This window comes from Protomyctophum bolini (genome assembly GCF_963924005.1).
Source record: "Protomyctophum bolini genome assembly, chromosome: 19".
NCBI classification, from domain to species: Eukaryota; Metazoa; Chordata; class Actinopteri; order Myctophiformes; family Myctophidae; genus Protomyctophum; species Protomyctophum bolini.
The window spans coordinates 25,403,754-25,417,424 of record NC_137880.1 but is presented as its reverse complement, the minus strand read 5'-3'; the positions used below and the strand labels follow the sequence as shown (position 1 = coordinate 25,417,424).

At 41.9% G+C, this 13,671-nt stretch overlaps 1 protein-coding gene across 1 annotated transcript; it reads right to left on the bottom strand.

The window, feature by feature from the left end:
- Positions 1 to 537: 537 nt before the first annotated feature.
- fkbp1b (FKBP prolyl isomerase 1B) lies at positions 538 to 13,599 on the bottom strand. Its single transcript, XM_080790626.1, has 4 exons — positions 13,426 to 13,599; positions 10,775 to 10,822; positions 2,161 to 2,273; positions 538 to 2,059 (listed from the first exon to the last, which is right to left on the bottom strand). The coding sequence occupies exons 1-4, from the start codon at positions 13,460 to 13,462 to the stop codon at positions 1,931 to 1,933; spliced, it is 327 nt and encodes a 108-aa protein (XP_080646752.1). The 5' UTR covers positions 13,463 to 13,599; the 3' UTR covers positions 538 to 1,930.
- Between the last annotated feature and the right edge of the window lie 72 nt (positions 13,600 to 13,671).

The following is a 13,671-nucleotide window of genomic DNA, read 5'->3' as shown; positions in this document are numbered from 1 at the left end:
GATGTGACAATATAAACTGAAGTTGAAGTAAGCTGTGATCCTTTTTATTTAGCCTAGTTTTTGACAAAAACTTTTTTTAATAAAATTCTATTTAGTTTTAGTCACATTTTAGTCTTCTGAAATGTTTTAGTTTTAGTCAAGCTATCGTACGATTTTAATCAACTAAAACTACAGTTGATTGGCATGATGGCATAGTAATGCCTGATTTATACTCCGAAAATAGCCAATCTACAAGCTCACACAACACGTGTCGCAGCACAACGTTGTGAGCTTGTAGATCTGCTATTTTCGGGGTGCTGCACCCACACAGAACCAAGCATAAACTACCTGGTCTTCTACTGGATCACACTAGACTAGTTCCTCCCTCCCTAACATTTTAGTTTAGTTTTTATCTGTTGACGAAATTGTCAATAGATTACTATATAGTCTTGGTTATAATAGCTTATAGTTTTTATTTCATTTTCGTCAGCGTTATTATTCGACAAAATTAACAGTTCAAGCACAAAAACACACGCAAGAACAAAGCCTGAAACGTCATCTCTCAACACAGTACTTGCCATTTTATTAAGAGTTGATCGATCAAACGGTCATAGTAGCCATGGCTTGTAGATCTGTACAGTATTGGATTTGGATTCCTTCTGTGGTACACTTGCAGTAAATGTTTATGAGGGATATAAAACATACTAAACACAGCAACGTCATTCAAAGCATTCAGCAGGACAGACGTTTATCAAAGTGGCAATGCAGACAGTGGTTGTTAATGCCCGGTTAATATACAGAGCTTCAGTATTGTACTTTAGACATGTACCCTTTCTCTGTTTTTTTTCTTCTTTTATTATTATTATTATTTAACTGTAAGGCAGTATGTTTTGATTGCATGTCGTACAGCTTCCATCAGATGATTCTTTGTTGATTCAATAAAAACAAAGAAAAGAAAAAGAAAACCTAAAATGAACTAAAACAATACAAAAACAAATAACTGATAAACCAACTGACAACTTTAAAACCACATGAGCCCTATTTCAAAGATTTAAAAAATAGCAGACCTACAAGCTCACAAAATGTCACATATTGTGAGCTTTAGGCAATTTTTCAAAATGTATGAAAATCTTCATCTATATAATAACATGCCCGAAATAGGGGCGTCAGGTTGGAAGTGGTTAAGACAATGAAGCCAAACTGTGTGTGTGTGTGTGTGTGTGTGTGTGTGTGTGTGTGTGTGTGTGTGTGTGTGTGTGTGTGTGTGTGTGTGTGTGTGTGTGTGTGACTGTGCATGCTTGCGTGCGTGCGTGCGTGCGTGCGTGCGTGCGTGCGTGCGTGCGTGCGTGCGTGCGTGTGTGCGTGTGTGTGTGTGTGTGTGCGTGTGCATATTATGTAAAAAGGCTAAAATCCTTGTAGTAACTAACATGACAAATTGGCAAAAACAAAAGCAGCAGTAGATAGTCATTAAATGTTGATCTGAAGAACATGAAGGTGGAAATCAAAGACTGTAGCTGGATGGATGGATGGATGGATGGATGGATGGTTGGATGATTGATGGAGGGGAGCATTGGCCGCTGTTAAGACCACTTATTACCACCATGTAGGCTACTTTCCCCTCTACGGCAAACCTCTTCGCTGAGAATAGACGATCTACCAGCTCACAATTTGTAGCGTTGTGACACGCTGTGAGCTTATAGATCTGCTATTTGTTGCAGAATGTTCCCCCCCAAAATAGGGATGCTAGTGCTCGGTTAAAGCCTCATTTAATGTCCATAGTGATCTCCATATTGTCGCTTGCCGACAAGAACTGTCGGCAAGCTAATTTCTTGTCGGCAAGCATCCACCCTAATTTTCTACGGAGTATAAATTCATCTTATCCTCTCCCCCAGCGAGGATGTCTGGTGGCACAAACACAGCTACAGGACTTGAAACCTTTAGAACCTGGGTGTCACTCCAACTTGAGAAGCTCAACATCAAATATGAGCGTGGCGTTTGGGGGGATGACACCGGGGTGACCTGTTGCTCCATAGGCCATGTCTGGCGTACAGGTGACCTTAGCTCTCTGGCCCAGGCTCATCTGACAGGAAGAGAAACGAGAGTGGATCAGTATGACATGTCTTAAGGTTTTGTGGACCCCCTCCTCCCAGCACCTTGATGTTGCCCCTCACTCCCTCCTACCTGTGCGACCCCCTCCTCCCAGCCCTTGATGACCTCCGATCGTCCGATCTTGAACTTGAAGGGCTTGTTTCTGTCTCTGGAGGAATCAAATTTCTTTCCGTTCTGCAACATACCTGCCAGAGAGAAAATAAAAGTCTTTGAGAGAAGTGATGTGTATAAGTTACTTTCAAGACGTAACACAGTAGATATTACTTTCAATGAAAGAATCTGAATTATTTTTATTGCAAGGTATGTTTGCATATAAAAGATGGGGTTGGTGCACTTACTGTCTAAAATATAATAATTATTGCAAAGTGAATGTTGACTACAGAATAGTAGTAACATTCCCCAATGCACTTGTACAAATGAATAAATAATTAAATTACAGACAGACAGACAGACAGACAGACAGATCATGTACACTCAAGGAACATCTGTTGTTTTACAGCTGATTTTGGTCTGAGTGGAATAAAACAACATCATGTGTGATTTGTAAACTGTAACCTTTATGCAACAATGCCAAACAGGACCCTGCTGATGCCAGGTCTATCCACACCCTTCCTACAATGCTGGAATGCTATGGAATTAGGTATTATTTCTAGATCAAAGACAAAGAGGAGGGCAGCTTTCAATAAAGCAGTGTTGGCCCCAAAACAAGAATTATTCTATTGAGGGCCCCTTATCAAGATCTTGGGCTCATTTCAAATTATCCAAATGAACAAAGGGAATGCGAAACAGGAAGCCCTGGCTTGGTTCACTGGATTATTTTTGAAGTTAAGTAGGCCACTGCTTGCCTGTATCTAGACCACGGGCAGAAGAGGAGAACAGAGCGCCACACAGTGCATAACACACATTATCAGACACGATAATAATATTAGGCCTACATAACCACATCCTCCAACAAGCTCCCACTGTCTCTCCCAAGGACAGCTCAACTGGGGGAGTACTATGTTTTTCTTTGCCTAACTTGATCTCATCTCAGTATAGGGCTTATAAGGGACATACAGAAGGTCTGGCATTTTTAGCCAGACCCTCTTTTATTCGGAAATGTAACAAATAACACCTTCACTGAACCAATAGAAAGATTTTAGGGTAGTCCATATGGTATCATAATTGGTTTTCAAAGCAGTAAGGCTGTAGGTACTGTAGGTTTGTAACCACTGGTTTTCTCCACCTTCCAAACACAATAATTTAATTTAGATTTCCCCAAATATATCAGTAGGTGAAGATCCCTGATTATCTGGCTATGTGAGATTAACGTTGATTCATCTATTCAGGTAGGTTTGTTAATGAAGCTATGAATAGACAATGACATGAATTGGTCCAGTACTACCATCTAATACGCTTGGGCTCTTCACAGGGTTCCTAGCCAAATGAGTACCGGTAGTTTGATTTCATTTGTAAATTGAGTGTGTCTTCGACATTGATTTGATAAAATGATGAATTGATATGCACTACCATCCATCCATGAGTGTAACTAATTTATTAATTTCACTGCTTCCTGAGCAAAAGCTTTTTGCTTATCACCAACTATCTGAAGCCTTTTTTTGCCAAAACATGGCATTATATGACAGCCAAGTCTGTGAGGGCTTTGTTTAGAGCACTTGCTAGCCATGTCTATGTTTGTTTAGAGCACTAAATGACGACATGAGACATCATGTGGCCAATATAAATACAGGTTTTGTTTTATATACAATAACACACTGCATTCATGTCTTGTAACGTATAATAGTGGCACTGACTTCACACAAGTGTTATTTTTTAATCTATGTTATACTGTGAACAACATAACAATAAATAATAAATAAATTCAGCATTATAAGTGGCTTCCTACAATTCCTTATTTATTTTGTTTAATGTCACTAAAATATCTCCAATCTTTGCTGCTCACGATTCTCTTATCAAAATGCTTCGGTCTTACATACATTGTCCAACTGAGATTGCAATTTGCCGCTCTGCAACCCGCTGTTGTGAGCTTGTAAATCGCCTATTTTCGGTGTGCGACACCATGGTACGACGGAGTATAAACATAGCCAGTAGAGGGGGGGGGGGACTGGTAGTCTTGCCTTGTAGAGAGAGGCAGACGCTCTGCAGAGAGGGAGAGAGAGCGCCCTCTCTCCCTCTAGACAGTCCATCTACTGTACACAGTAGGCTATACAGCCCCAGCCACAGACCTCCATTTGATACAGTTTTATCTCTCTGGGACCCCAATCTTCACTGTAACACCCTCAGTGTTACAGATCCGTAACTCCTCAAGGACCACTTTGAGAACCACTACCTTTAGTGGCCTGAAGACAATCCTGTGATTTATGTCCACCACTGACACACAGCAATAGCAGTATAGCACCTGAGTGTAAATAGTCGGCATAAAACGTAGCGTAATAACTCAACTTTGGAGACAGACAGACTAGCTCGTCCCAGTCAGATATGATGCTTGGTACTGTACATTGCTTCTCCCCTTTCACTCTCCCTAAACTTAGCCCAGATATCGCCCAGATATCAAGCAGGTTGGGCCGGGGCCAAGCATACAGTCACTGGGTGCACACACACCAAGATTACCACCTGCTACTATTTTCCCACGGAGACACGAGTCAGACAGAGCTGATCTGTACCAACTAGATCCCGGTGCAAACATATTCAACCGTGCTATGGCAAGACTCAACTCAATGTCCTTTTTGACAACATCGGTATCGACCATTATGCGGCCCAAAATTATTACTTTTTACCACTGAACCGTATATCCCTATTTTGTCCGGGCATTATAGTCAAACATCTTACATTTCCAAAACATTTCTAAAATGGCAGATTTATAAGCTCACAACACAAATCAAATCAAACTTTTTCAAAGGAAAATTTGGAATCTGCATCGGAGCCAAGAACCTGGGGTCAGGTCGGGCTCTAATGTCTAATATGACTTGTGTTGGAGTGCAAGAGGGTGCGAGGCTTAAGTAGTTCTCACAGTCTACAATATGCATCAGCCAATGAGCAGCCTCAATCTGAGCACCACTCGTATCACTGCTGACTTATCATTCTTTGAGCAGGGTGGGGGTCTCACAGTGAAAATAAAAACAGGGCCTGTCCCTTCCTGAGGCCCACTCCCAGGCTCTCCTAAGTGGCGTGAGAGCTTTTAAAGCTCCGCGACTGCTCGGGCTGGATCTGGAAAAGCTGCCGTGCACACGGACGAGGGAGGGTGGCTATTTTTACCCAGTCTACTGTATCCTCATCTCAGCCGCAGTGTCTAGAACGGCTGCCAGGACCAGCAGCCTTTCTTGGGCCAAGGTCCGGACGAAACAAGATAGCGTGTGTAAGTCATCTCTCTGTGACAGGCTTTATACACTACAGTATGTGTGGTGGCATATTCCGAAGCTGCAGACAGACATGTTCCTGAGAAAAAGACCCGTTGGTGGTTTGAATCATAGATCAAACAGCAGCCGCTGACGGATATAATTAGGACTTGTGTGTCGTCACGTCACTCACAATGAGAGCATCACAGAGATACAGCCGCGCTGTAATCATCTGGTCTTCTACGCATCACTGCCAATCCTGACCCTTGTCATGCACCTTGTCATGAACTACTAAGTAATGAGAATGTTATATAGCACTTTCAGTTTCCAGAATGAAAAAGTTAAGATTACCTACAGACAAAAGGTCAAATAGACAGACATAATTACAGATCAAGACAAAAAAAGATAACGAATATATAAATTTCACTTATTAATTTGGCAGTTTACTAGAGCAGCCTATTTCATCACGTTTGAGCAGCAAAATGTGAAAATATATTTATTTTCTGAAAATCCCTATTTTGTAGTGGTGGAACGTAACTAAGTACATTTACTTAAGTACTGTACTGGACAATTTTGAGGTCTTTGTACTTTACTTGAGTATTTCCAATTTCCAATACTTTTACTTCTATACTCCACGACAGGCAAATATTGTACTTTTACAAGCCAATCTACAAGCTCACAATGCTTGGAGATGAGACCGGTACTCCAGATAAAAGTGGCGAGTATGCAGGCCACCACCACGGTGGCCTGAATGGGAATGAATCTACTGTATGTATGCGCTATGCAGTATGCACAGTTGCACAGCTAGGTTCTGAATCTGGCACACGCTACATACGTGCTCTTGCATTCCTCCGGGCCTCCCTGTCCCTGTATGGAGGGATAATGATTAATGAAGATGCACTGCCTGCCCTCCTTCAAATATATGACTGGCCTGGCCTGACAGGCTTCTCCTGGTGGTGCCTAAAACCAAGCTGAAGCTCAGAGGGAACCGAGCTTTTGCAGTGGCAGCTCCCAAGCTCTGGAATGAGCTGCCTCTGCACATAAGACAAGCCCCCACCCTCCAGGTGTTTAAATCACGCCTCAAGACTTACCTTTATTCCTTGGCATTTCCAAGCACATGTATGAGATGTTTTGATGTTTAATGTGACACTCTGCATGTGTATGCTGCTGCTTGGGTAGGATCATGCTGAGAGCTTTGAAAGACGGAAGACCTCAAAATAAGCTGTGCCGGCCTGGGCCATGGCTCAATGGTCCAGGCACCTGGCCTGGTAATCCAGTCTGGCAGTGTGCCGCGGGTTCGACTCCCCCCCATCTCTCTCCCCATTTCCTGTCAGCCTCCATAAAAAATATAAAATAAAGGCGAAAGAAAATATAGACCTTGACTTGTCCTGTAGTCTTTTCGACCACACACACACACACACACACACACACACACACACCCACACAGGTCGTCTGCAAAATAAAAGAGGATGCATGGAGGACAAGGGAACAAGGGAACTGGAAACAATCCATCTGGGTGTCTGGTACGTACAAGCTATTTGAACTCTATACTTGACCAGGTATGCTCTGTACTTGGTCCACTCTTTTCCCACTATTTTCTGTGAATGTTACCCCCCCTGAATAGAGGTTAACAACATGAGCCCTAATCTTCTCCCTAATCCCTATTCTGGGGCAAACATTCGGCCAAAATAGCTCCAAGCTCAACGTGCCACGTTGCAATGAGTAGGGAGCTTTTGGATTGGCTATTTTCAGAGAGAAGAGATTTAAATGTCCCTATTTTCGCCAGTGCCTTACTCCTTAATCCCTAGCCAATCTACATCAACATAGCCATTTGTACTATTCAAAAATGTTTATTAAATAAAATAGTAAAAAAAGTCCTGAGGGGTCCACAGTCAGCTATATGTATAGGCTTGAAGTGCACAGCACCACTTGAACTGTATGGGGTTTATTCCCCTCAACTCAACTCCGTGTCACACAACTGTCTTGTCCAGTGGACTCCCCTGCACCTCTCTCCCTCTCTCTGACACACTCACACACACCACATTACAACGTACTGTACACTCCACGGAGTCCACGCAGCACATGGCATTCAGCCACAACATTCTGCCCCCGAAAGGAGAGAGTTCGCCCGTCTGCTAAATTACAGCTGTATACGCTTTAGCAGTCTATTTCTGTGCGACACCCTCACCAGGTGCCGCTATAGGTTCCCCCACCTCATCACGTTTCAGCTGCGGGGAGGAGGAGGAGGAGGAGGGGCAGAGCTCAAACATGGCGTGGAGCGTCCCCTTTTAGGACATGATATCACCGCCCCATCCCGTGGAGCCCTGCAACAGGCATGCTGCTCAGCATGACATGACCTCATCGGCAATCAGTGGTGGAAAAAGTACTGCATCTTTAAGTCACAATACGTCAATGGAATTCAAAATATACTTGAGTAAAAGTACAAAAGTATTGGCATCAAAATGTACTTAAAGTTCCAAAAGTACAAAAGTAGTCATTATGCAGAATGTCTCTTTTCAAATTTTCAAATTTTTGGCCAATCCAGATTGGAATCAGATTGGTTTTTAATAAAGTCTGAACTGCAAAAATAAATCACATGATGAAATGTGATCTGTTCGCGATCTGTCAAATCTTTTTTCTAAAGAAGCTTGCTCATACCGCTCACAATTTCCTTTGTCTGTCATTACATCGTTACCACAGCAAACAATGCAGATTAGGTCAACAATGTAAAATCTCGTAAATTTGATCTGATCATTATAATTGCATATAACAGCGTAGTCAGTCAGTCTTAAAGATCTAATTTGATTAAAAAAAATCCTATGCTGCAGCATGAAGACCCTCGTATGAGGGTATGAGAGAAAGAAAGTGAATACAGACAGAGAGGGGGATCTTATTACTAATTGATTGGGTACGCTGCCTGTTTGGGAATGGCCACCTCCTTGTGTAAGTGAAGCCTGAGCTAATTTGGTTACTTTCTTACAGGAGTCAAAGGGGGGCAAGCCATGGTCACACACACACACACACACACACACACACACACACACACACACACACACACACACACACACACACACACACACACACACACACACACACACACACACACACACACACACACACACACACACACACACACACACACACACACACACACACACACACACACACACACACACACACACACACACACTCTCTCTCACTCTCTCTCTCTCACTCTCTCTCTCTCTCTCTCTCTATCTCTCTCTCTCTCTCAGTTCAAGTATAGTGTGCATCTGTGAAAGTGGGGACAACATTCTTGGACCTGGCTTAGACTGTGATAAATTTAAGTAATCTAATGCTACAGTATTAATTAATTAATAATAATTAATAGTAAAAATCTTTAAATAATCTATTTTCAAAAATATCTAAAATGTGCAGATTCATTGACATAAAAAAACTGCATAAAAAACGTGCTTCTCGATTATGCAATTAATCAAAAAAGTAATCCATAGAATAATCGCTAAGAAATAATGGATAGTTGCAGCACAGTCTCTGGGTGCTTTAGAATCCCAGTAATAAGGTCCACTCTCCTGCAGACGTGAGCGGTCACAAACAACTAAAAAACATCGCTAGGACGCAACCGTCACCATTTCGGCCGTGAAGTCCTCCCACAATAGAGAGGGGCCAGACTTAATCTGCCTGGGGCAATACACATTCATATACATATACATTCAACTCAAGACTGGCATTATGTCCTGTCCATACATGATCAAAGGCAGAGCCCGACGGATACCAGATTATTTGTTGGTTTGATGCCAACCCTAATTTTAGACCGTAAAAATTAAGGGATCCTAAACCACAGATGTTTAGAATAGATCAATGTTTTTTTTGTTTGTTTTTTACTTTTGAAAGAATAGGGACGCCACCTTGAAAGCAGTTAAAAATTCAGCTGCATAATCGCAGACACTGACGTAATCAGAAAAGTAAAATAATGGCTGATATATCGGTCAGGCTCTACTGCAGTAGGTTTACTTCTGTTCAAATGCAAGGAATTGGACGTGGACAAAGAGAAGAGCCGCACCTGAAAACGTAGGCCTTAAAACACCTGTTGTCTGGAAAAGAAGTCAGACGTGTCTGTCTCTTTATCAGTATATCTGTATTTGTTGGCAGCCTACATCCCTGTATGTCTGCCTGTGTGTTTATCTGCTTTATCTGCTGTCAATCGGAGGCGCAAAGCTAGCTTACACGAGGCAAAATATTCAGTCATCTGCTTAACACATTTTCACTGCTCAACAGTAATCATACGATCAAGTACACTTCAGACTTCAAACTTATGGGGACATCAGACGCCAAGCAAAGATTATTGCGGGGGCGCTGAAAATGTTTTAGGTTGAAAATCAGGCTATTATGGTTATCAACACCATCATGTAACAAATTAGTCAAGAAGAGTGAGTGTGTCCGCCACACACACACACACACACACACACACACACACACAGATGTTGCAGGATTCAGTTCCTACGGTCAGCAGTCATAATGACAGACGTCATAACTGCTAATATAGAATGTATAATAAAGCCAGTGATGTGCAGACTGAGTGATGACATCACATGCCGCCTAGGTTTTGTTTACTTTTTGTCTGGCCTAGTTGTCTGGACTCTCGACCCTGAGGCACAGAATAACCCACATTCATTTCCCAAAAGGCTTCTTTGCTTCTGCGTGCTCCACCTCTAAAATTGGGCAGCTAGTCAGACATGAGATAAACAGGCAATAGCAGTGTGTGTGTGTGTGTGTGTGTGTGTGTGTGTGTGTATGTGTGTGTGTGTGTGTGTGTGTGTGTGTGTGTGTGTGTGTGTGTGTGTGTTTTCATGTCTGTGTGTGTGTGTGTGTGTGTGTGTGTGTGTGTGTATGTGTGTGTGTGTGTGTACAGTACATACCAAAATACAAGGTGTGTGTATGTGTGTGTGTGTGTGTGTGTGTGTGTGTGTGTGTGTGTGTGTGTGTGTGTGTGTGTGTGTGTGTGTGTGTGTGTGTGTGTGTGTGTGTGTGTGTGTGTGCACTGCATTCCCTGAAGATTTCCTCTTGGCAGGTTGTTAAGACCATTCAAACATCATTCAGATCATGTGACGCAGAACCTCCCTGTCCATCCATCCAAAACAACCTCAAGATGTTGTAGTTGGGGCATTGACAGCTTGCTCAGTGTACACACACACAGCATGATAATATGTTGCACTGCACAATGTCGTGTTGGGACCGACAAAATAAATACATGCAGGGACAAATTTCCTCCCTGGATAAACAGATCAGGGAAAAGGTATGAGGTCTTTGATACGGCTGAAAGCAAACCATCTGTAATATATGAATTAGCCTACCTATGTAATGAACAACACATGTCTGGCCCTTCTTTGGAAATGTCCTTCCTGTGAAGAAGAGAGAAAAAAAGCAAGCGTCAACACACAGTTATTTAACTTAATACATGGCTTATCACCCCCCCCCCCCCCCCCCCCCTGCTTGTGTTAAAGTGCCTTGAGTATTAGAGTTTGTAGGCCGATAAAGTTACCTTGTCAGATTTCCAATGCTTAATCAATAATTTGTGGTTAGGCGTATTTCACTCAAAAAAAATCTGAAGTCATTTTAACATCTGCTGTGGCTTTTGTGTGCAGTTTGTGCACCCCAGACAGTTTTTAAGTTGCTTGATTCAATAGAAATAAACATGGCCCCTCAGGCCATAGAAGGACAATATAATCAGGGTCAGGGACATGTGTTTTCAATTAGTCTAACATGGTTAAGATGGAGTTTGGAGTTCAATGGACTTAATGGACTTACAGTAGGCCTATAGCAGGAGGGCATGTCTGATAAATTAATATCAAATATCTAAATATTGAATCAAGCAACATAAAAACTGTCCGGTGTGCGTACAAAAGCCTGAGTAGACATTCAAAGAAATTACTCCAGAAGTGTTTTAAAGTGAAATAATAACCCTAACCTAAAAAAGAGGTTCAGGTTTCTTTCTACAACATTTATTACACCTGCTATCACAATCATGTTATTTTATTTTATTTTATTATTATGACAGTTAAGAAACAGACAGGAAATGCATACAGAGAGTATTATGCTTTATTTATATTCCATTGCATGTCACTTACTGACACGAGCAAATCTTCAGGCTAATAATAATTCCAGCCGCCAACGTAATAGATTATTTTAATCTCACAAGAATGTAAGAGGAAAAAGACGCTAAAATCACCTCCTCTTCCCCCACTGCCTCTGCTTTAACAGTAGGCATAATAACAACATGCCAGTATAGGCTAGAATGCTGCATTAAATCATTAGGCCTTGATTAGGGAAAACGGCAACATTGGGACACGTGAAATATTGATGCTTGGCATAATGTCACTTTTAATTCATACTGCCTGGCTTGTGCTACTTGACAGTTCATGTTGTAAACATGTGAGGCTGTCACACGAATAGGCTTATAAAGTAACAATGGCTGTATTAAGGGTCTGGCAAGGTGTTCCTGGCAAGAATGCCAAATCCTCCTCATGCCTGCAGAGTGCAGACGTTTGTTTGATTGATTGATTGATTTTTTTATTGAAATATTTATTAACAGTTTGCAGAATTATAGTACATTTCAAGCACAAACTCAATACAAAGACTGTTAACTGTGAGTGGACGACCCAATTAAGCATTACACTTGTTTACAAGAGGGTAGTCAGTGTTCAATTCATCAAAACATTTAGACGTACAAATAGACTGTTCTATTTGTACTGTTCTGTTCTTTGACTATATAGTGATATGTGGCCGTTTTAAACACACTAAACGCGTGAGGAATCAGGAGGCGAGCAAGGTCTGTCTTGATGATCTTTATTTAACGTGCACAGCAGTACACGGATGCTGCAGCACAGTCAGGCGGGTCTCAAGGCAGGCACAATGTCACAATTCAGAGGTACAGTTTATATCAGTGATAGACCCCACCCATGGGGCAGAAAGAGAGTGGGGGTTTAGGAACAGGATGCAGAGGTAAAGGAGGGGAACAGGTGAGCAGGAAATGATCCCAGGTCACAGGAGCCATGTGTCAGGCACTGTTGTTATCACAGCATGGTTCCGAGCTTCAAAGCGTTTGTATAGACTCATGTCAATACATTTAAATGTCCTTTTGGTGACCAAGTTTGAGTGAATGCATGATGGCAATTCCTCGTCAATAGTCAAAGAACAGAACAGGAATTCATCATAGTGTGGAAGTAAACTATACCCATCACTCTCAATAGCCCAATATTGAAACCCTATAGCCTGTATAAGCATACATACTCTTTGCAATGCCAACTGGGGGCTATCACATTATCAAATGCCCATGATTGCGGAGTCACTGGAGTGTGTGTGTGTGTGTGTGTGTGTGTGTGTGTGTGTGTGTGTGTGTGTGTGTGTGTGTGTGTGTGACGGTTGTGACCCATGCAGCAGAATTGTGTTGGAACTTGGTTGAAAAACCATAGTGTATAGGCAGAATGCTGGCAGGACAAATGAATAGCAATACAGAAAAGTACAATGAAAGAGGTAGGTATGTCCATAAATCAATGGCGCAAATAATAATGTAACCCTGCCATTTATAATTAAAAGAAGAAGAAAAACACCAAGAGGATATAATGTTTGTTACATACAACAGCGATTGCAATATTGAAGGAAATCATGAACTATATATATAAGCATGCAAAAATAAATTAGTTAGTGGTCGTCGAGACATCCAGAAAGGTATTGTGATGTCACACACTGTGACACACATGTATAATTATTTAATATTACAGTATGCTATGCAACGCATGCATGTGTGAGTGGGAGTTTTAAAGGAGCGGAGCCTATTGTCAGTATTTTGTAGTTATTATTATCAATCGTTTGCCTAAACGTTAATTTGCGGCAGCCAGTACAATATTTGGATTAGATGCCCCATAAGGCGAGAAGCAGTCTGGGCTGGTGGGTGCAGCCGAAACGAATATAATCAAGTATGAAATCAATAACGTGGTGAACTTACCATCTCCAGGAGATATTGTTTCGACTTCCACGCCCATAATTGTTCTATTTAAAACGTTGCTGCTAAAGCATACAGTCTTTATAATGCCGTTTCGAGACCCGTTTTGCGGCAATACAGCGCGGTGGCACCATGCATTCACCCACTACGACCACTGTAGTATATGCGATAACGGTAACCTGTTACGTACTTATTAGTGAGCTATTGAATTGTGTGACTCCAGAGGTCGCTTGTTTGTAAAACAAATAA

Excerpts from the sequence above, each read along its gene's own strand:
- fkbp1b (XM_080790626.1), bottom strand. The coding sequence starts at position 13,462 with ATGGGCGTGGAAGTCGAAACAATATCTCCTGGAGATG. Across the intron at positions 10,823-13,425 it reads AACAATATCTCCTGGAGATG|GAAGGACATTTCCAAAGAAG; the intron begins GTAAGTTCACCA and ends TCTTCTTCACAG. Across the intron at positions 2,274-10,774 it reads ATGTGTTGTTCATTACATAG|GTATGTTGCAGAACGGAAAG; the intron begins GTAGGCTAATTC and ends TCTCTCTGGCAG.